Source organism: Maylandia zebra, linkage group LG13 (assembly GCF_041146795.1).
Source record: "Maylandia zebra isolate NMK-2024a linkage group LG13, Mzebra_GT3a, whole genome shotgun sequence".
NCBI lineage: Eukaryota > Metazoa > Chordata > Actinopteri > Cichliformes > Cichlidae > Maylandia > Maylandia zebra.
Genome location: NC_135179.1, coordinates 26,423,126 through 26,443,643, shown reverse-complemented (window position 1 = coordinate 26,443,643; position 20,518 = coordinate 26,423,126). Strand labels below are relative to the sequence as shown.

The 20,518-nt window shown below is 38.9% G+C and overlaps 1 protein-coding gene across 4 annotated transcripts; it reads right to left on the bottom strand.

Moving 5' to 3' along the window:
- Window positions 1-946: 946 nt before the first annotated feature.
- On the bottom strand, window positions 947-15,540 carry fam204a (family with sequence similarity 204 member A). 4 transcript variants are annotated; one of them, XM_076891897.1, is made up of 8 exons: window positions 15,187-15,540; window positions 14,802-14,895; window positions 13,907-13,937; window positions 13,551-13,656; window positions 11,945-12,034; window positions 1,550-1,659; window positions 1,286-1,369; window positions 947-1,229 (listed from the first exon to the last, which is right to left on the bottom strand). In XM_076891897.1, the coding sequence occupies exons 1-7, from the start codon at window positions 15,400-15,402 to the stop codon at window positions 1,318-1,320; spliced, it is 699 nt and encodes a 232-aa protein (XP_076748012.1). In that variant the 5' UTR covers window positions 15,403-15,540; the 3' UTR covers window positions 947-1,229; window positions 1,286-1,317. The 4 variants fall into 4 exon arrangements, with proteins under 4 accessions (XP_076748012.1, XP_024660467.2, XP_014265493.2 ...); XM_024804699.2 differs by having other exon boundaries at window positions 947-1,165; window positions 1,287-1,369; XM_014410007.3 differs by having other exon boundaries at window positions 947-1,369.
- Window positions 15,541-20,518: the final 4,978 nt, after the last annotated feature.

Here is a 20,518-nt window from a genome sequence, read left to right as displayed (position 1 = left end):
CTTAACACAGTTTTAACTTGTGTCTCATTACAGAGATAATTAATAGTTTAATTAGCACCAATTCCCGCCAACTGACAGCTTCTCTGACACAGTCACGTGACATGAGAGGATACAAAACAGTTGCCTGTTTTTTTAAAGTTCACCAAGTTCTCTCGAGCTCATATTTGGTTTTCTTTAGCTCAGGTGTTTTGCGTCATAATGACCTAAAAACTTTTATTGCTGATGTTTTGTTAAATTTACTCCATACCGATGCAGTGAGCCTATGAGAACGCGCCTCACCAGGGGACAAAGTGCTCAAATATGTGAAATGCAAACAACTTAGGTGGATTAATTTTTAATTCTCATTACCTTGAAGCAAAGCAGTCTTTTTTTTTTCTTTTAAAGTGGTTTGGTTAAAAAAAAAAATAAAAAAAAATCAAGCTTTATGACTAAAAGTAATTATCTTTCTTCAGCTTTTTATTGTGCTTGCTGGTTGCAATTAACACTTCCTGGAATCTGAATGAGCATTTCAGAAGTGTTGAGTAGCTGCGGAGGTAAGCGCTGCAGATCAAAAAAAAAAAAAAAAAGCAGAAGAAGAAAAAAGATCAAAGTAAGAGGGAGAGGAACGGTTTTTAGACGAGTTTACAGATGCTGAAGACAGCTCATCACACAATGAGCAGTGAGTGTATGCTTCGAGAAACAGCGTGCGCCTCTTGTTCAGGCTCCGAAACAATAGCGAGTCTCCCAGCATGGGCGAGGGCCAGCAGCAAAGCCTCTGCTTCGAACTTCCAGTTTACGACTGCTCACAACAGTTTACAGCAGCCAAATTTCATTTTCTACTCCCAAATCCTATCGCACATTATCCTGTACATTGCATTAGAGCTCTAATCTTTCCTTTCTCTTCCTCAGAAGAAGAAAAGAGCGCCTTCATGATTAACCCACTTTACAGCAATAAATAAACGCATCATCCAGTAATGTACACCAGATTTAATTTGAAGGGGGGGGCAGAACGCTCAAATCACTGAAATGTAATGAAAAATAACACAATGCAGACACCAGTGGGTGCCTTAGGAATTAATTTGAATGCTCCATCATTTTTTCCTCCTTTTTACTCTTTGGATTGGGTTTTTTTTTCATCTCAGCCAACTGCTGACTTTTCTCCTCTCCCATGCTGCTGCTGTAAAATCTTCAAAATATACAAAAAATTATAAGAAGAAACATGATTAGTCTGCCACACACACACACACACATATATATATATGTATATATATATACACACACACACACACACACACACACACACACACATAAAGTCTTGTTCTTCTTCCTCCGTGTTTTTCACATGTAGCCCATGTTGCTTTTGGTTTCCCACCGCCTCTTCGCCTCAAAGCTGCAAAACAGAAAAAAAAAACTTTGAAGCTCTTATGAATACATTTTAGCCATCAACTTCAATCACACTAGCTAATTCAGGCTTCGGCAGCTCTATCTTAACTGTACTTGAACCCAGAGTGGTCGCGCATGGCAGAAATGATGGCAAGCATAAACATGAGACCAGAGACAGACGTCATACCCCCAGGCTATTTGCGTCTTCCTTTTCTGCGCTGCCCTCAAAGCTTCCTCTTCCTGTTTGCCTTGCACAAAGTCACGGCAATCAGCAGCTTGAGCGATTTTCACGGCCATCTATTTGGAGGCAGACAGAGGAGAGGCTCATTAGAGAATGAAAATCAGTCTGTGGCAAGAAAAAAGCCCCTTCTGACTGATGTGTGAGGGTGGCTTCTTGTCGAAGTCTCTGCTGCCTGCGATGCCTCCTCCACACCACAGCAAAACTGTCATTAAACCAAACGACACGTGAATGCCGTACAATCCTGCAGTCTAGCAAGTCTGGCGATATGTGACGTCAGGACTGAGTGCAACATATTTGACAGAATGTGACCATGAAAGCCTACATTATATATTTCATTCAGTAGGAATAAATGCTATTTTACATGTATGCAACAATAATTCTGCAGCAAACACCTGCTTATTTCTATGAATGAGATGTACAATATCTTACAAGTCATGAAGCATTTAAAAGAAAAAAAACTAAAAAATGAAGTCAATATGTGAGCAGCTCTTTTTAAAAGGTACATGGCAGATGGGTTGCCCCATCATAATGGAGAAAATCTGCTTCAACGTGTTCTGTTTTTATATATTATCCCAAAGCCTGCGTAGTCAGGTCTGTAGCAGGACTCGATGTTCCTGTTTTTACTGAGGATTTGAACCCTCCTTGATGTATCTGAGCAGCTAAAGCTTCTTACACACTTTCTAAATGGATGCTAAACTTGGAAGTAGGGACAACACCTGCTTAGATTACAAAGAAAAGTGGAAAAAATATCAATATCTGCTTGTTTTCTTTGTATTTTGTCAAAGAGTAGCGAATAAAGTCACTCGGCTCTCTCACATTTTAGATGATAGATTAAATGTGACATTTTTTCTTCGAGGACGGCAAAGAATTTTTAGATGTTGTAGAGAACTAAAAGCTGAATATTATGCACAGGTCTCTACAAATATTAACAAAAAGTGTAGTTTTATTTTTTTGAACATGAGCACTGTTTCAATAAAATTCTCATCACTATATATTTGATGTATTTTAAGAGCTGTGTTTTTCAGCTTAGAGTTTACAGTCTTTCCCCCTCCATCCTCTCAATGCTGTTTCTTTTAGATCCTTTTTTTAATGTGCAAATGAAATACTAAACAAACAATGACAGACAATGTCAGCTGTGCTGCCTCCCCCCCTCCACTTCAAAAATGTTGCAAAGGCGTTTTCCACTCGTCTCCAATTGTAAAAGAGACTTTTTTTTTGGAGCAATGCAGGCAGTCCCTGAAATCAGAAGTGAAGAGAATGACCGTGACTGTAAGAGGCAAACATTCAAATCCCAGGGAAGGCATATGTGTGTATTGTGAAGCAGAATAATCCCAATAACCCCAGTCACACAGAAGCACAGGAAACAAAGGGAAAAATCCTGCCCCCTCTTTCACTCCTGAGATAGGTTTATTATTCAAGCAAAGGCAAACTTTGATAAACAACTTGGAACAATTTCACCAAACCTTTGGGTAATTCTTTGTAATATTCAGAGTACAATCAAGGGGGAAAGAAAGTCTTAAGGTAATGAAGAAATGTGCCACCACTGCGCCACTTGGAGAAAAAAAAGACCTGCTGGAAAAAAATGTTTCAATTATAATTAAGTGGGATAAACTTTATTAGAAAGACTGAAACTAAAATATCTCCTAATGCATGCTGGGATTAAGCAGGTCAGAGCGAGCAGGCAGGAAAAATTAAACTCTAAAGGCTATTTATCACCATATTTCAGGAACCAAGGGTGTAAAATGTTCTAATTTGGGATACATTAAAAGCCATAAAGGTCTTTCAAAAAGATTAATGGTACTTTGCTTGGATTTAAGATAAGAGCTCCGGCTGGCTGCAAGTACTGGGCTCCGGCTGGGCCCTCAAGGCATTCATCTATACAGTCACTGGAAGATTTGTGAGAGCGTCTGCATAACCTGAAGCGTACATACTATGACAGTTCTCCAGTTCTTTGCCATTTTTATAGGTTTTAAATTCCTCAAATCATGTTTTCTCCTCTTTTCTCCTCCCCTCTCCTCTTTAAGAGAGTTATAACAAGGAGGGGGGACGGTTGCTCAAACATTTGCAGTAGATTTGCGAGCAGATAAAACCACTTCAGGGTGTTCCCTGCTTCTTGGCAGAGCAGCGTAGGTGCTAAATGCTTCTGAGTGGCTCTGATGCATGCTGAGATTATAAACCACACATTTATTAAATTGTTGACAAATCTGAGAACAGCTCTTGCTCTCTGTGTTTGTAAAGGAAAAAAAAAGAAAGAAAGCCACACTGGCTCATTCTGGGAGCAAATCAAACGAAACTGCATGATGCTAAATGGTTTAATTTGGAGATTTACTGACAGAGCTTTTTCTTTTTGCCTACACGAGGATTACCCACATTAACCTGCTCTCCTGTGGGGTTGCATTTGAAATGCAAAAGGTCTTGAAAACACGCCTTCCTGAACATTCCAAAAGCAAAATTAAAACCCACTTCCATGGCCCTCATTTCCCCCTCTTTTAAATTCACAACACAGCTTTTACTACATTTAAAGCATTAAAGGTCTTTAATATTTTCCCTGTTTCTTTTTTTATATCTGTTTAGTCTACACTCCCTGATTGTCTTTGCTGGGGCTCAACATTAATGTCAACCAAGTTACCTAGGAGACAGAACAGATCAAAGAGACAAAAAAAAAAACCCTCAAATGTCTGATTAATCAAGCCTGCAAACAGCTTATTTCTTTTAGCCTGCATGCAAGTATGAAAATGAGATTCCGAGAGCAGTACATTGTGCAGATTTGTTCATTCTTATCTGAACAAAGCCAGCGGCAGCTTATTTCATGGATCACTGGCACTGTCAGCGCTGTGGCGCCGAGCAGGTGACGGCTCCTCTTTCTGTGGCGAGAACAAAATTAGCAAAAAGTCGGCACAAATTAGCCTCTCATATTTTCAGTAATATGACATTATTTTTCATTTACTTTTTTGATCCACTTTTCAGGATTTTTTCCTCCCCCCTCCCCTTGCGTGCATCTTAGTGCCAAATCCTTTCACATCACAGGCTGGGGAAAAATAAGAATGGAAGTACAAAGTGGGAATAAAGGCAGGAGACAGGAAAACCTCCTGCATTCTTTGTTTATGTGGCTCCTAAAAGGCAATTCTTCCCACTCCACCACATATTAATGTACAATTAAATGTCCATCACATGCATGTTTCCCGTGCCTCGTTTCTCTCTCCCTCTCTCTCCTGTGTGGCCTGTGTGCAGCCCTGCTAAAAACAAGGTTTATTCAGAGGATTAATTCTCTGACCTTTGGAAGATTTGAAGGCAAAAAATTCAGCCTGCACAATGCTGGCACTGCAGCAGCAGCAGCAGCAGCTTAAGGCCACTAGGAGGGTTAAGTCAATAGTGCCGTTTTCTGTTCATCCATGTTTGGGTCGTCATGGAGATTCAAGCAGAGACCCAAACATGGGGCCTTGATACAAAAAATAAATACGTCAAAATTTGCATTGCGTGTGTGGAAATCACGCACAAAGTTGCTCATAATAACGCTTTCACACTTTGTTTTCATTTGTGTGTCTGTTTTACGCTGCGTCCCTCCTTTTGTAGCACAGGGATCATAAAAACACTGTGGCAATTAACCAGCCAGTGCAAAAAGACAATAGCTGAATGGGAGATGAGAAAAATACGTCTCCATGTGGATAAAGTGTTAAAGCTCCTATTAACAATATGAAATAAATGATGGCTTTAAGGAAGAAATGGCCTTAAATCCATTCATAAATTTCCTATCCAGGAAGCCTCTTCCAATTAAAACGTGTGAGAGGTGGATTAACAAGGGCTATATGGCTTTGCCTCACTAAATCACCTCCCCGAGCTGCTCTGCTGCATTTGACGTGTAAACGATTAATGACCAGCCTAATTCCCTTATCACACTACCTTAATGCCTAAATAATGTGGCCTTAGTCAACTTTGGAAAGCAGGGCTATATAAGAAAGGAATGAATATCAGATTAGGCAGCTTGTGTGTTATTTCAGCATAATTTCTTAGGACTGAGGTGGAAGGGGGAAGAAATACGTGTCTCTGGCTTCTTAGCCTCAGCGTTGCAGCAGGACAGGGAAGGTCAAAAGATCGAGGGGTCAATCAGCACCACCCATATCGTATTCAAAAGAAAAGATTTTACGAGATTTTATTTAGTTAGTCCGTTATTTAAATCTCCAAGGTGAAACAATAGGTTGAGGTAAAATAAAAAATCCGACCCTAGAATCAGAGGTGCTCTCTTGCTGCTGTTTTTATTATCAAGTCGTCTACAGATTATTTACATGATTCACAGTAAGTCTAACTTGTACTAGGCCTTTGGAGGGCCAGGTCAACACCCAATGATAGTCAGTTTATTGTTACAGAACACAAAGGAAAAGATACTGTCATTATTTCTGAAAACGACTCAAAGTGATACAAATGACTTACACAAACTAAGATTTTTTTTTTCCAATATAAGAAATCAAATGTTACATAAGGAAATATAGCTATTTATTATTAAAGATGCATCGAGTCTTTGCTCTACAGCTGCACTTTGTTAAAAAGGATACATTTGTTCATACCTGCTGGTTTGACTCCTGAAACAAATGATTATTTTGTTGATGTAAAAGACTGTTTTGTCCATCACTTGTCTTCAAATTGATTTCGTCCAACATAAAGCCAAAGGGCTGCTAATTGTACATACTGCTGAGCAGTTTAATCTATCAATACATTAGATTTTATAAAAAGAAGTAGTGCAATGTGGAATTAGTTATCACCAATAAAAGATCTTTTGGCCATTTTTTGTTATTTGGGGTTTTCATTTACTTAGTTCAGAAAAACTCTGTGGTGAAGCCAGACTATAAAGTTGAAGGAAATTAAAATAATAGAGTAAAATATCTAATTTTTTTAATGTAAGCAGAATATGTTGTTACTGTTTTCCAATAGCAAACAAAGTAATTATGTAATGGACAAACTGCCATAGCTTTTCTTAGGAGCTTAACAGTGATCGTAGAAAAGGTAAATCACTGATTGTCAATGTCTAATAATGAAGGATAAACAATTACAATGTGTCACTGTTTTCATTATAATACAGTCAGAATATCATAGCACGCACCTTCATGCTGTTATATTCCCACTACAGTGTCAGTTTTCTTTGGGGCAGCCTCATTAGAGCTTTTTGTCATCTTGCCTCCTCTTTGACAAACAGAATTACACGGAAAGCTAAAAACAATGGCACTTCAGGGAAGGCACAGGAGAACAGCAATGTCTCCATTTCCTTTTCTAGTAATCTGATCCTAGATACATACAAGATGTCATCTTTAGGGAATAGACAAAAAAAAAAAATCTCTGAAAGTTCGTCTGCTTTGTGCCATTTCATTATCTCGCCTCCTCTGAGTAGGGTAGGCTTATTAGCAAGCTTTGAACTCACACTTAGAATAATATGCCATCAACAGTTTTATAAGCTAATTAGAAAAAAAACTGTTTAATTAATGAGTGACTGGCAATAAAATGGCAATCATGAAAAAAGAAACCAAGGGTGCTAAGCTTCCACTACCACCAATTAAGGCCTAATTACAAACAAATTATATATGTGTTTTGCTGTGGGCTTTAATTTAAAAAAATGGCTTTAATTAAAAGAGAAAACATGCTAATTAATTAAACAGCACACAAATCTACATTGAAAAGTATGCTTTGTCTATCAAGTAATTAATGAAATACAATAATCCAAATGAGATTCCCAGGCATTTGATAAAAGCTTAGTACCCATTTCAAAATCCATTTCAAAATTAATGGGCGAAAATTTAATGTGAGTCATCCAGAGATACAATAAAAGTTCATTCAGTGATAAATTGCTTATGCTGAAGGAAAAATGAACAAAGAGGAGAGTTTCCCTGAACTCTCTGCGAGGTGGCCTGGGGGGGCTCGCAGGGGAGACGGAGTCAGACTCCTTCTCTGATGTGGGGCGGGGAAAGTCAAAATCTGATAAAGCCTACTTTCCACAAAAGCGCCGCTCATTAATTTTTTGATTACAAACACAGGGCATGGCGGGGGGAAGGTGGCGAGAAGAAAAAAAGGTGTTAAATAACATAAATATCATGAAACACTCTTAGTTCAGCTCTTTGTTTCAACTAAGCCACCATGTCTCCTCTGACAAAATGCCGCGCCACCTTTGTTTCACAGCGTTTAAGCGAGGCTTTCCAAAGGGTAGATTTCAAGGACAGTGGGGCTTTTCCTTTCAGCAGCTGCACTATTGAAATGCAAGCTAGAACATAATGAGGGATGTTATAACCATCCGCATGTTCAAAAGCTACAGAAACTATAAATGGCTCCAGTTAATACATATTCATATGGCTAATTACAATACAATCTATTAGGAGGGATTCATTTTTAAACAGTTTGGATGTAGCACGTTATTATTGCTCAAAGTGGCATAACAAGAAAGCTCCACGACAAAAGGTCAATCCGGACTACATGTAGCAGTTCCGATATCCAATTAAATCACCAAATACCAGTATAGGCCTTAAAAGTTCAATGCCGGTCAGCCTCTGGTCTAAAACATACTGGGCCGTGCATAGTTTGTTGTTGGTGGTGGTTTTTCTGTTGCAGGGCATAGGCTGAAAAGAAAAACTGTCTTTTAAGACACCTTCTTTGTACTTGTGGCCATGTACATGGGGCTGCTTCCATCCTGATGGTGAGGCCAGCAGCAATGCAACATAGTTTTTCATTTTTCATATCCTTAAGCTCCTGCAAGTCATGAAATACACCCGACATCCATGTTTGTGGCAGACTACAGAGAGTTTCTGTTTTGAAATGTTAATGCCACTCTAATAACTGTGATGACAGCCATGGGGCAATAAAAGGCTAACACAACATGATGGTCTTTTGTAAAGAAATATACCCACTTACTGTATATGAAGCAAATGTACGGATACATTCAAAAACAGATCAGCGGCTCTGTTTAATAAAATAGATATTTCATTTTTCCTGTTGATTGAAGTACTACAATGAGAATGTGGATTAGTGCAGCAAAGACAGTAGTTTACATTAGTGTCCGATTTAGAGTACAGTCATTATAGAATAAGTAGTCATTGTTCCGAAAATTGCATGGTTCTAATAACCCTTCAAAGGACTTAGAATAATTTGTAATAGTAAGCTGGCTACATGTCGAGAGGTGTGCCTGTCTCCCAATGAATGACACGCAGCATAGGTTCCAGGCTCCCACCCCTGCGGCCCTGAATTGAATCGTTAACAAGTAGGGTGGATAGAAAAGATGGATGGATATAAAATTTTTGAGTGTCATAACCTGATAGCTTAAATCATATTTATTTAGATATTGAAAGCACCTTATTATGGTGTCCCACAGGGATCAATCGTTGGTCCACTGCTCTTCCTGTTACATGTAAATCACAATCACACAAATTCCAGAAGTAATTTTGAATGTTTTGTGTGACGCTGATGATTTAATGGATGATTTAAGCTTTTGGGGGGTTTTGTCAACAGGTCAGACTCAAATCTGGGCCACTGCAGTCTGACCATGTGAGCTAAAGTGGCACCCAGTCAAAAAGTAGAGTTAGATGTAGAAATTGAGTAGATTTCAGTACCTTATAGTCGTGTGAAAAAGTAAGTATAACACTTTGATTGCTTTGGTTTTACTGCATTTGATCCTGTTTGATACAGTGACTACAGATAAACATAAGATAACATAAGATTTTCTTTACTACTTATCAGTTATAATCTTTTCATACTAGCTCATTTACCAGGAACAGAAAAATCAATCTGCTAAATATGAGCTGCTGGATGCTATCAGGCCTCATGACATGCTTTGAGCCGTTTATAGTGTATGTGTCTGTCACTTCTTGTTATGCTAATTACAGAATTAATTAGCCCGTACGCAGCTTGCTGCAGAGTACAATAATGTGCAGTAATCAAAGGATGGAGACCAAGTCTTAATTGGAGGACTTGCACCTTTTAATCTACTGAACTATTAAGACTACTTTAGAGGCAAGGAGATTTTTACATTGTTTTGTGTCTTCTAAAGCATGTGAAAAGAAATCTAAATGCGCTGAGGAGGATCAACAGGCATCTTTATGAGAAAAGAAACTGTCTGTATAATTTATTAAACTACATTAGGAAGCTTTGGAAATGCACTGTAGACAATAATAAAAATTTCTTTAGAGGGGTAATATGTTTATTTAAAAATCTGAGCATGTCTTCACGAATTAATCTAAAAACAAAGGCTTTCAGCTTTGAAACATATTTAAAAACCGTAATGAGAATAAAAACCCGCAACCTGCAATATCCAAGCCGCGTGTCTTAGAAGTTTGACAGATGAAAGAAAACATATCTCAGAATTTATAAGGAGCCTTCAAAACAGGGTTTTACCAAATTGTTTTAATGTTTAGATTAAAAAAACGTAAGAAAGGAAGTAGAGCAAATGGAAATCATTAATTGACTTGTGGGAGCTCAAAACAGCAGAAACAAACATTTCCGTCTTACAAAAGAGGGGATTCTGACAGCAAGCTCTCTATCTTTCTTCTATTTCCCTTTGCTTTGAGGAGATAAGTGGGAATGCATTAGATTGAGGATGAAAATACTCTGAAACATTGTCATCCAACATGTACCAGCATTTTCTTTACAAAACAATGCCTAGAGGGACAAACAGGCCTCTTCAGTTCTTCACAGCTGTCGGAATGCTTTTGCATTTTTCGCGAAGAAAACCTGTTCCTATTCTTCGAGTGAAAAGCCTGCCACAATCATGTCAGGATGTTATGACCGTAAACAAATTAAACATCTAAGCAATTCCGTGCCAAATGAGCCACTCAATTATAACCTTGAAATTGATTCTGGCCACAGCGGAGATTATTGATCCTCTAAATGTTTGTCACAGTGCTCCCGTCAACGTGAACAGGAAGGCGGTAAACAAACACTCTGGTCCTAAATGCTATCTGAAATACAGGCTGCATTAATATACACTATAATCCTTTATAACTGATTCAGAATCCCTTAAACTTTCTGGCTTTTAGCTTCCATTTCTCTCCCATTTTTTTTTTCTTTTTTAACTATGAGCAGGACTGCTTGTCTTTGTATTCGAAAGAAAACCTGTACAACTTTGCATCAGCTAGCATTTAGGGATTTAAAAATAGTCAAATCTATACTCTCTTGAAATGAAGTTATCACTGCCTAACAATGAATTGCGGCTGCCAAACTGCTGTCAGGTCCCATCACGGCTCTGGCAAGACACAAGGCAGGTGCCAGGGAGGCGAGAACCTCAGCTCAGGCTAAAACCAATCCACCAGCGCTCTAAGAGGCTTTCTGAAAGTACAGCACAGGTGCCACTCACAAGAGCTTTCATTTAACTCCCTCATATTCGATCACTCTGCTCACAGTTAGAATGGAAATATGAAGGGGCTCTAATGCTTGCACACCAATGTCTATTACACAATGGAGATACTAGGTCACAAATGTAATGCTCACACAATTAGCACAGTTGATATTTTCATTTAGAAACCTCCTTATCCATTCAAGAGGTTCTGGTTGCAATTTGTTTTTCGATTACTTGCTTTAAATCGAATCATATCCAGATTTTTTTTAACGAAAGAAATCACATCATTTGCACCTCCTATGTTTCTTCTCCACAGCGAAGCCAGTAATGGCTCTAGCTGCCGTCCACTACGTGAACATGAGAGTAAAAGTTACATTTTTGAACACCACGTTTAAATAACTTTAATTTTTCTGTTGAGCAGCGTTAAATGGACGGCCCCTCCCACCTTATAACTCCAAATTGAAATCCTCAGATGCCAGGAAAACCTGAGCCTGTTCCATCTTTTTGTTGCCACTATTACAAAATGAAAATGCTCATGCGACGCTGTAAGCAAAATGCATTATAAAACAAAGAAGTTTAACTTTGATGCTCCGGCGGAGAAGTAACGCTGCAGCTGTATGTCTTTTTAACCACAATTATGTGTGTGTGGGCTACATTTTATGCTAAATTAGTTTCAAACCACTTGATCCTTGATGCCTGCCAAGGCGGTTAGTTACAAAACTTCAGGCACTGCATTTAGGGACATGTACACTTCAAAGGTATGAAACTCTTACCTGGAGAATGATTTAACAGTTGGCTTGAAAGCAATGTACCCTTCATTAAAAAGCAGAGCCAAAAGTCCTTTAGACACTGCCGCACTTCAAAACTAAGGGGAGGGCTTTCCATTAACTCAATGGAAAAGAGCTGCAGGACTGAATGGTGGATGTCTGCGTGTGTTTTTGTTCCTCTATGTCTTTGCAGCAGAAATGGCCACGGATCCATTAGCCTGATTTGTCACAGCGGGAGCACCCCAAAGATCTCTTATCAGCACAACGTACCTCTCGAGTGGCGAGTCTGTCGCTCATCTCCTCCGCCTTTGCAGTGTCCCCTTCAGCTATGGCCCTCTCTATGCTCTTTTCTAGGCCGGACTGCAGAAGAGGGGAAAAAAAAAATCGTTTTTTTTTTTTTTTTTTTTGAAATAGGGGTAGAGAAAAAAAAAATCAAAGAGTAACTTCAAAAGTCCCCAGGGCCTTATTTTTAATATGATTGCCATTACTACAAATATGTAGATTTCGCTTCACAAATGAAAACCTTTTTGATTGGATATTAGTGGGGAAATCTTAGAAATGCTACAGGAGATTACCAAACATAAATGTGACTCTTTAATTACACATTTCCATTACAGGCCTAAGCAGAGGGGGGTGCCGAGAAGCCCCCGGTCACTGATGGCAAGGCAGTTCTGCTGTGATGAGACTATCTCAGCGAGCCGAGTACCAGATTTCTTCAGCCCCCCCAAATTTCATCATGGTGGAAAAAAAAGATACACTGGAAAGAAACTGCAATTATTAATGTGTCCCCTCTGATGTATTGTTGACTCACTGTAAAAGTACAGTAAAGTAAACATCAAGTTTTAAAACGCAGAATTTTATTAATTTTTTTGACTCCGATTGGTCAGCTCTGATTTAGTGCGCTCATTACAGTTCAATGTCCTGAACGTACCCGATCCGACTCGTGAACTCAGTTATCACCAGCAGTTTCTCACAAGCAGAACTCAAACGGACAGACGGTCATCGTTTATGCTGTGAACTGTGTTTAAGGTTAGGGTTTGGAGAAGCTGCTGCCAGATAAATAATCACATCTGGCAACTGTGATATAGTTTTTCCTCAATTACCTCACTTCAAATTGTTCGAAAGACTTGCCAGACTCGAAATAATATATTAATTACAAGGATCTGCATTTGAGTGATGAAAGAGAACCTCATTATGATAATGTGGCAAGTTCTGTTACATCCAGCTTGGCACCCCATTCAAAATGAGGCTAAATTCACAAAAAAAAAAAAAGAAAAAACCCTCAATCTTATGCTGCTGAGATAAATTAAGCACAAAATACTCCAAAATAATCATTAAAGGGATTTCACATTGAAATTAGAACAGTTCCCATTCATTGGTCAATCGTAATGTTCATCAAGCTTGCAAATATTTTTGCTTCATTAGCAATTTGCAATCATTTTGCATTAAAGGTTTGGTCATCTTTAAGAGCTGAAATGCACTCAAATGGAAGAAAGTTCAGTTTTACATTTTTGTCTTTGTTCCAGCTGCAGTCACAGAGGCTGTAACCATCTCATCTTCTGCCAAGCAACACTTGGATTTTCAGTCTTTTTGCAGGTGAAGAAAAAAATCCTACATCTCACTTGAATCTTAACCACGCTAGAAAGCAGATTCACCCTAATCTTATCACTAAACGTAGCTGAGCATAATCCCCAATGTACTTCTCAATGTCAGGTTGAGTTATTATAAAGGTCCCCCTAATCCACATGTCATATCACGTAAAACAATGAGACGGTACAGTGGCAACGAAACACAAAGGATGTGAAGGTGTTTCTAACAGCTAAGACAGACACAGTATTAAACCTCAGAAGATAAGTTGGAAGGCAGTCTTTGTTACCTTCGGAGGGGGTTTGGAACATGCAGGGGGATGAAATCGATCATTTACACCAAAATACTGCTTAAGCTCATCCCAGTGCTTCTCCCGCTCCTCTTGACGCTCTCTGCTGACAGAGAAAATGTCTGTTAATGCTCATGTAGACCAGCATTGCAATAAGACATATATCGTGTCCATCTTTTTATTAACTTGACTGTATTTCTTTTGTTACCCTTCTAATCAGATCTATGTGTTTTTCATACTTTGTGGCGACAGCATTTTGTAAGGAATTTGCCCGTAAGGATAGTTTGACAAACAGGAAAGGAAACATCCTTCACTTTACCTGACTATTCATAGTCTGTAATGTTGTGTAACAGTACCTTGTTTCTGCAGGTTCCCCACTTTCTGCTCCTGTGAAATTACACGCACAAGACAAACAAGTTAATGATACGTAGGTTTCTTCTGTATGAGTCTGCCTGTCAAGTTCACTTTACATCAATGGCCACGTACAGTCCACTTTGATCTTAAGTGGGCCAAACCAGTGAAATTCCCCTTTATGTAGTAGTTTAACTGCATAAGCAATACCTGAGCTATCTCAATATAAGAAAAAGAAGTGCAATTTCAACATAGTGCAATTACACTGTCGTTTAATTGTTTAACATCATTACATTGGGGGAGTACGAATGATTTCGGGAGAAGTCTTTATCAGTAGACCGAGCTGTCAAAATGTATGACAATATAGTTAAAATGTACATCTTCCTTCAGATTTTCCAAAGACATCCAGTAGGCTGGACTGGAATCTTTGTCTGGCCCCCGGGCCTTATGTTTGGCACCCCTGATATTACTTCAGTTGTTAGCTATACCATGTGTACCAATAAGTTGCTCGACTACCTTTAAGGTAAGTTTCTATCAAATACAAAGGTTTATTTTCTTACAAATTGACCAATATTTTGTCCACTGGAAAAATGTGCAAACAATTAGAGCCTGACTGATGAACTAGTTGGCCAATATTATCAACCAATCTATCACTAGCCTATCACAAATATATCAGTATTATAAATACATTTTGCTATAAAAGGTGCTTATTTTATAAACACTGTCTTCACACAGTATGTCCAGCAGAGCTACTCAAGTTTCACTTCTTCCAAAATGCTCTGCAGTATCTGCAGCACCTGCAGCAGAGCAGAGTAAGGTACTAATATTGGCCAATATATTGATATTGGAACTACTGAATTACAAAAACTCCCCCATCTGTTGGATGTAGAACTACATTACCTTTCTTTCGCTTTCTTCTTTTCCTTTTTCTTCTGTCTTCTGTGACCTTTAATATCCTTATATCATCTTTCTTCCTCCGCAGATCCTGGAATTTCTTAAAGACACATACAAAGTGAATACAGCATCACTGCTCTTGATTCTTTTCTGCTGCAGCTGTACAGATGTGACATACGAAGAGGGCTTCAAAACCCTGCTTTTCTCACTTCAGATGAACCGTTAGCTTAAGTCTGAGCTGGGCTGGGGGTACTGCAGCAATAGTAAATGTAAACTTAGAGATAGTTAGCGTGAAGCTAACTTTCAGAGTTAGCTTCATTTATACAGGCATCACTAAAACCAAAGAGGTTAGCCTGTACCTAGAATGAAAAATAAGATCAATACAACATACTTGCCACATTTCTTGGGATATGCCAGGCATACTGCATGTCGGAGAGTCACTGGCTGCAGTGTGAGTCGATTGTGACTCCTCCAGCGAGCATGTGTTTTTAGCAGAGCCCTTTTCAAATTCCCTCTTCTCGTCTTCTAAATCGCCCGGCTTGTCCTCCTCGTCATCTGAACTGAGGTCGTCTTCGGTTAAACCACTGGGCAGGAGTCCGCTGTACATAACGAATCAGTAGATTATATTCAGCATATACGGGTAATTTATGATTGCACTGTATTTTAAACGGTCCGTAATAGGTAAACTACAGATTTCCACAACAGTTGTTAGGAACGACTGTCATTTCCGGGTAAACACTGCGACGCTGCCTGCTAAATGGCACCGATTGGCTGATCGCAAACAGCGCTGAGCACAACGTCCAATCAGCGTTGTTGCTAAACAGTGGAGCACGAGGACTAAAAGCAACCTCTTATTGGCTGCATTGGTAGGAACTTTTAAGAAGTTCAGGTTTTATTTAACATATTCCTTAATATTTTCCTAGTATTCGGGTAAGGAGGTATTTTAGCTCCGAAGGAGCTCAAGCTTTACAGAAAAGTGAAACAGCTGCTGGACCGTTTCTAATTGAGGTGAGCCGGGCTACTGACAGGTCCGTGAATTACCAGGAATCATTCAAATGTTAACCTATATTTGTGTTATGTTCTCTGTGAGATAAGCTTCATTCTCTGACCAATAGTTCGCAATTTGCTTAAAGTGCTTTGGGCATTACATTATTATTAGAATGATTAGCATGCAAATCTTGTATAGCCCCCGGCACTGGCAGAGGCATCTAGCCTTAAATTGCTCTTTCACACTCATTCTCATTAGACTCTCTTTGGTTGCATCTTATTGCAAGGCCTATAATATACATAAATTACAGTCTGTATTTTCTGTGCTATGCAAGTGTAGCATAATGGGGAAGACCAGTGACACTGATGTGTATGTAAAACGGCCTAAAACCAGTGCTCAGGTAAGCCAGACATTAAAAGGGAAACACACCTTAAGTTTAAACATAAGTATTGCGTGCTGTACTGGAGGAGAGCTACAGGACCTCCGTTTTTCTTTCTTCAGTCAATTACCTCAAACTTCAAATGTTTATAAGCCACACATAAACATTTCCTCAATTAAAATGATGTAGTGTAAAATTATCACTTTTTCAATAATTAACTGCTGAATCTATGGAAATACATTATAGAAAATGTAGTTGAGTAATTGGTGGGGGGGGGGGGGGGGGGGGGGGATTCAATAGAAAATGTCAAGTATTCTCTCGCTCCACTTTCTGAAGTCTGTTGTTTTCTCTTAAACACACATTTCTTGGGTTAGTGAGCCTGTACATGGTTTTATATTCAGGGTTTAGGTATTGAGAGTGTGCATATTTTATGAGCTATAAGCTATGTTTTCAAAAAAATAATTGGTAAGTTGTTCAGTAAGAGTGTTGTGCTATTAATGTAATATGAAAAAAAAAGTAAAAGATGGGGACCTTGCTCTCTCCTTGACCTTCCTGCAGCCTAAGATGAGAGATGTTACTTAGTTTGCTTTTGCTAAATGAAGTGCACATTAAAGCTGACTGATAAGGCTTATACTATATTGAATGTCATGGAAAACGTGAAAAAAATTCTCTATCTCATCCTCGGAAATATGCAACCATTAACTGGCATCGCTCACTCAGCATAATCGCTGCGTTAATTACATGTGTGACAAGCTGATGAGCACATCAGTGTCTGAAGGTAAATGAGAGTCACAAAGTCCTGTTAATACTAAACAAATTTGGCATTGCAGGTCTGAATCATTTCCTTATTGATTACTAGACTTTGTGTTCTATTTCACACTTGAATTAATGTCTCTCAGCTTTCCCACCACCCACCTCTCTCTCTCTCTAGCTGACTCCCTCTCCTTGTTTCCATCTCTCCCTGGCATGTGCTCCAGTTCATTATTTCTGTCATTTCTTGGTAATTTGGAGTTGGCTGTTTAAAACTTAGAGCCTCTTATTAAGTTTTGGCCATGGTGGATAAGAGGCAGGACTGTAAGAGCACAGAGATAAACTAATCATCTTAAAACCCTAATTATTAGTATCTTACTGTGACAGACTGTTTTTGCGAGGCAGCCAAATTGAGCCTCAAATGAGGAAAGGCATATCTGTGGAAGTGGTAATAATTTTAAGTCATCTCGATCTGGCTTGGTGTGGCAGAATTCATTAGTGCAGATTAGCACTGTGTGTACAAAGTAAATGAGATATCTAATAGCAAACGTGGAGGTCTGGGGACTCTTAATTTCCTCCCCAGTATGAGCGATGATGTTAAGAGGTGATTATATATATATTTTAACACTGTGTAGATTTGTCTGCTCCTTAGCCAAGCAGTTACACTAAACAGTGCCACTAAACTGTCGACCTCTCACCTCGCTCTGTACTTCAGCTGCAGAAAGGTGACAAAAATGAACCCCAAATCAGATTACACTGTGTTACTCTGATGCAGAGGCAAGCTGTTTTTTTCTGTGAGGATATGAAGGGAGTTAATTATGTGTGTAAGGAGAAGGTTGGGGAAAAAATAATAAGATTACAAAGAATAATTTGCTGATATAATTACACCAAAATTGGGTACACACAATCGTAAAATACATGTATTGCTTGACCTGGGTTAGCCAGTGAAATAAATCCTCCTTCTATAGCCTTTGTTAATTTGTTTTTATCATCTCCAAGTGGTGTTTGTGCAGGCAGTTCAATTTGCATGTGTAATTCCACTGTGCAAATTGACAACAAGTAGATAATTCGAGGAAATAGGCTGGTTGCAGGCCCCTGCTATCTTCCCATGCCTATTCATTTTGAGGAACCGCTGAGGCATGAAACTCATACATCAACTATTTCCTGACAACGCTTAGGCTTATTGTCCCCTAAAATGTCATTACAGCCATTATTTATGAAGCTAATTCATTTATTAAACCATATTTACTCTGACAGAATTTGTCACATTCTATCCATATCCTGAGCATTGCTTTTGAACATTGTCTCACAATGAGTATGTGCGAACACGTACGGCCTCACAAAGTTTTGTATCAGCCCAATTTGCCTCCATAATAGTTGGACAGGAGTTCTGCGGTTTTTTGACTTTTAAGGGAAACTTTGCTAGAAGCTCGTACCGTGTGTCACAGAAGTCCTCTAAAAAGTACTTTGGTAATAGCTGACATCCCGCTTTGTGTTTTTGTCCTAATAGAGACGAGACTGCATGAACGTAATCAGATGGAATATTTTAGTAGCATTGATAAATCTGCCCTCTGACAGCCCCCTTCTTAAATGAGTATGTATTAGTCACTTTTAATGCATTGCAGTAAGGCTGAAGAGTTCTTACGTCAAGCCTCCTGGCCTGTTGCTGCTGACTTATGGATCTGTCAGTTTAGCGCCGCGTACTTCATGACAGTGTGGATAATTTGCAATTGTGAGCAATGAAGTAACACATAGGGGGGTCATAAATTTTAATGTTACATGTTCTCCCTGGATAATTCCGTCACACCATTCTCTCGTATCTCTTCCTTTGGACTTACCTGTCACCCAAAAGCACTTATCACAGCAGTGGCGATGAGTTGTGTTTGAACTGTTTTACAATATTGATTTGGAGGCATGACATTTTAATTAATACTGGGTGTTAGCTGTCATATAGGCCGCCAGCCTCATTGGTTAGAGTATGAGACAGGCGAGGTAGGGGCAACGGAGATAAGACTAAAGCACTTACAGTGAAAAGGCTGTAAAAAGGGATCAATGTGGAAAGAGAGAGACAGTCATGGGTTGAATTTAAGGTAGAAAAAACAGTAATATCTGCGCTCACTGTATTTCTGTCAAGGTCTATTCTCTCGCCAATAACACAAATCAGTGAGACACAGCGTGCCTTCTGTCTTCCACAGGTTGCAGAGTACATCGTGTTATTGGGGGTCTGTGTTGCCAGCAAACCCAGAGAGAGTCTGCGTGCTGAGAGACGACCAGGGGGAAATTAGGTAACTTTGTAGCACTCCATTGAACAGCAATAAGCTTTTAGGGCTTAGCAAGCATAAACACATTAAACTGATGAGATTCATCAGCACTCTTGTGTCAAATCTATCGTGCCCAAAGGCAGAGCTCAGCAGCAGCAAAGTGCAGAGAAAGAGAAGGGTTGGCGACAAACCAGTGCTGTTTCCTCTGGATGTTTGCTGGTTTATCCAAACAGAGTCAGGTGATCAGCTGGAACCTCAGAGTTTGATAATGATACACAGTGCTACCCCTGGAAGAGCAGAAATGTTTAGCCATTGTAGGGTCAGAACATTGGCTCAAATGATCAAAAGATTTATTTTTTTATGTTAATTCACCAGTTTACTATTTCATCATTAATTAGTCAGTTAATTACAAATGAAATACAGGGATTGGATCAAATATGAAAAAAAAAGTAGTAAAGTGTTTGCAAAAACCACCAGATACCAAAGTAGTTTCTTAAATTTGTTTACTTAAATTTACGATAAACCTTGCTGGTCAGAAATATTTCACACCAAAGAGTGCATACGCCAAATTTACAGCAACAAATACACATACAGGTTGTTATATACCATGCAGATAAGAGCTGAACAAGAAACTACCTATCCATGTTCGTGTTTTTTTTACAGATGTATGATATTGTGAGTTTCCCTACGTACAGTACAAATACTGCATGTAAAATTTTGGTTTTCAGCTTAAAGCTTTGGTAAAAGAACAAAATATTGAGTATAATTAAATCTGTGTATGAACTATGTAATGACTAAAAAAATAATTATTTGCAAAAAAAAATCAAGTTAAATTCATAAAGCTTTACGAAATGACAAAAAAGATACATTTGCAACGTTAAGGTTGTGTTTCTAGCTGAATGAGACTTATCAGTTCACTCATTTCAGGGCAATAGTTGTTATAGATGTGCACCAGATTCAAACCTAGTTGGAACTGAATGCTGAACAGCATAGCGCTAAACATTAGCACATGTTCATTTGCAGCTAGTTCACCATATTTGGTATTTAATTGGTGTAATCTCAGAGCTGCAAAGCTGGAGGACCTTATGCTGATAAAATGATACATTTAAATTGAAATATTTCTTCTCAAAGGTAAGAAGGCCCTTCAACTTTATTTCACCATTTATCTGTTGTCTGTTCTTTTCCAAATCATTATAGCCTCTTGCCTTCTGGATAGTTTCACTGGAGGCAGCCAGATCGGCATGAAATTAGCTCGGTTTGAATCTTTATATGGTCCAATCAGATGAGCTGAGATTTAATCTTTGCTGGCCTGCCCTACCAGAGTCCGACCCCTCAGATGAAATGG

Bases quoted from the DNA above. Each gene is read 5' to 3' on its own strand.
- fam204a (XM_014410007.3), bottom strand. From the start codon at position 15,402: ATGTACAGCGGACTCCTGCCCAGTGGTTTAACCGAAGACGACCTCAGT. The intron at 1,660-11,944 runs GTACGTTGTGCT...GCCTCCAAATAG, and splicing joins ACAGACTCGCCACTCGAGAG to ATGGCCGTGAAAATCGCTCA. The intron at 1,370-1,549 runs GTATGACGTCTG...TCTGTTTTGCAG, and splicing joins AAGACGCAAATAGCCTGGGG to CTTTGAGGCGAAGAGGCGGT.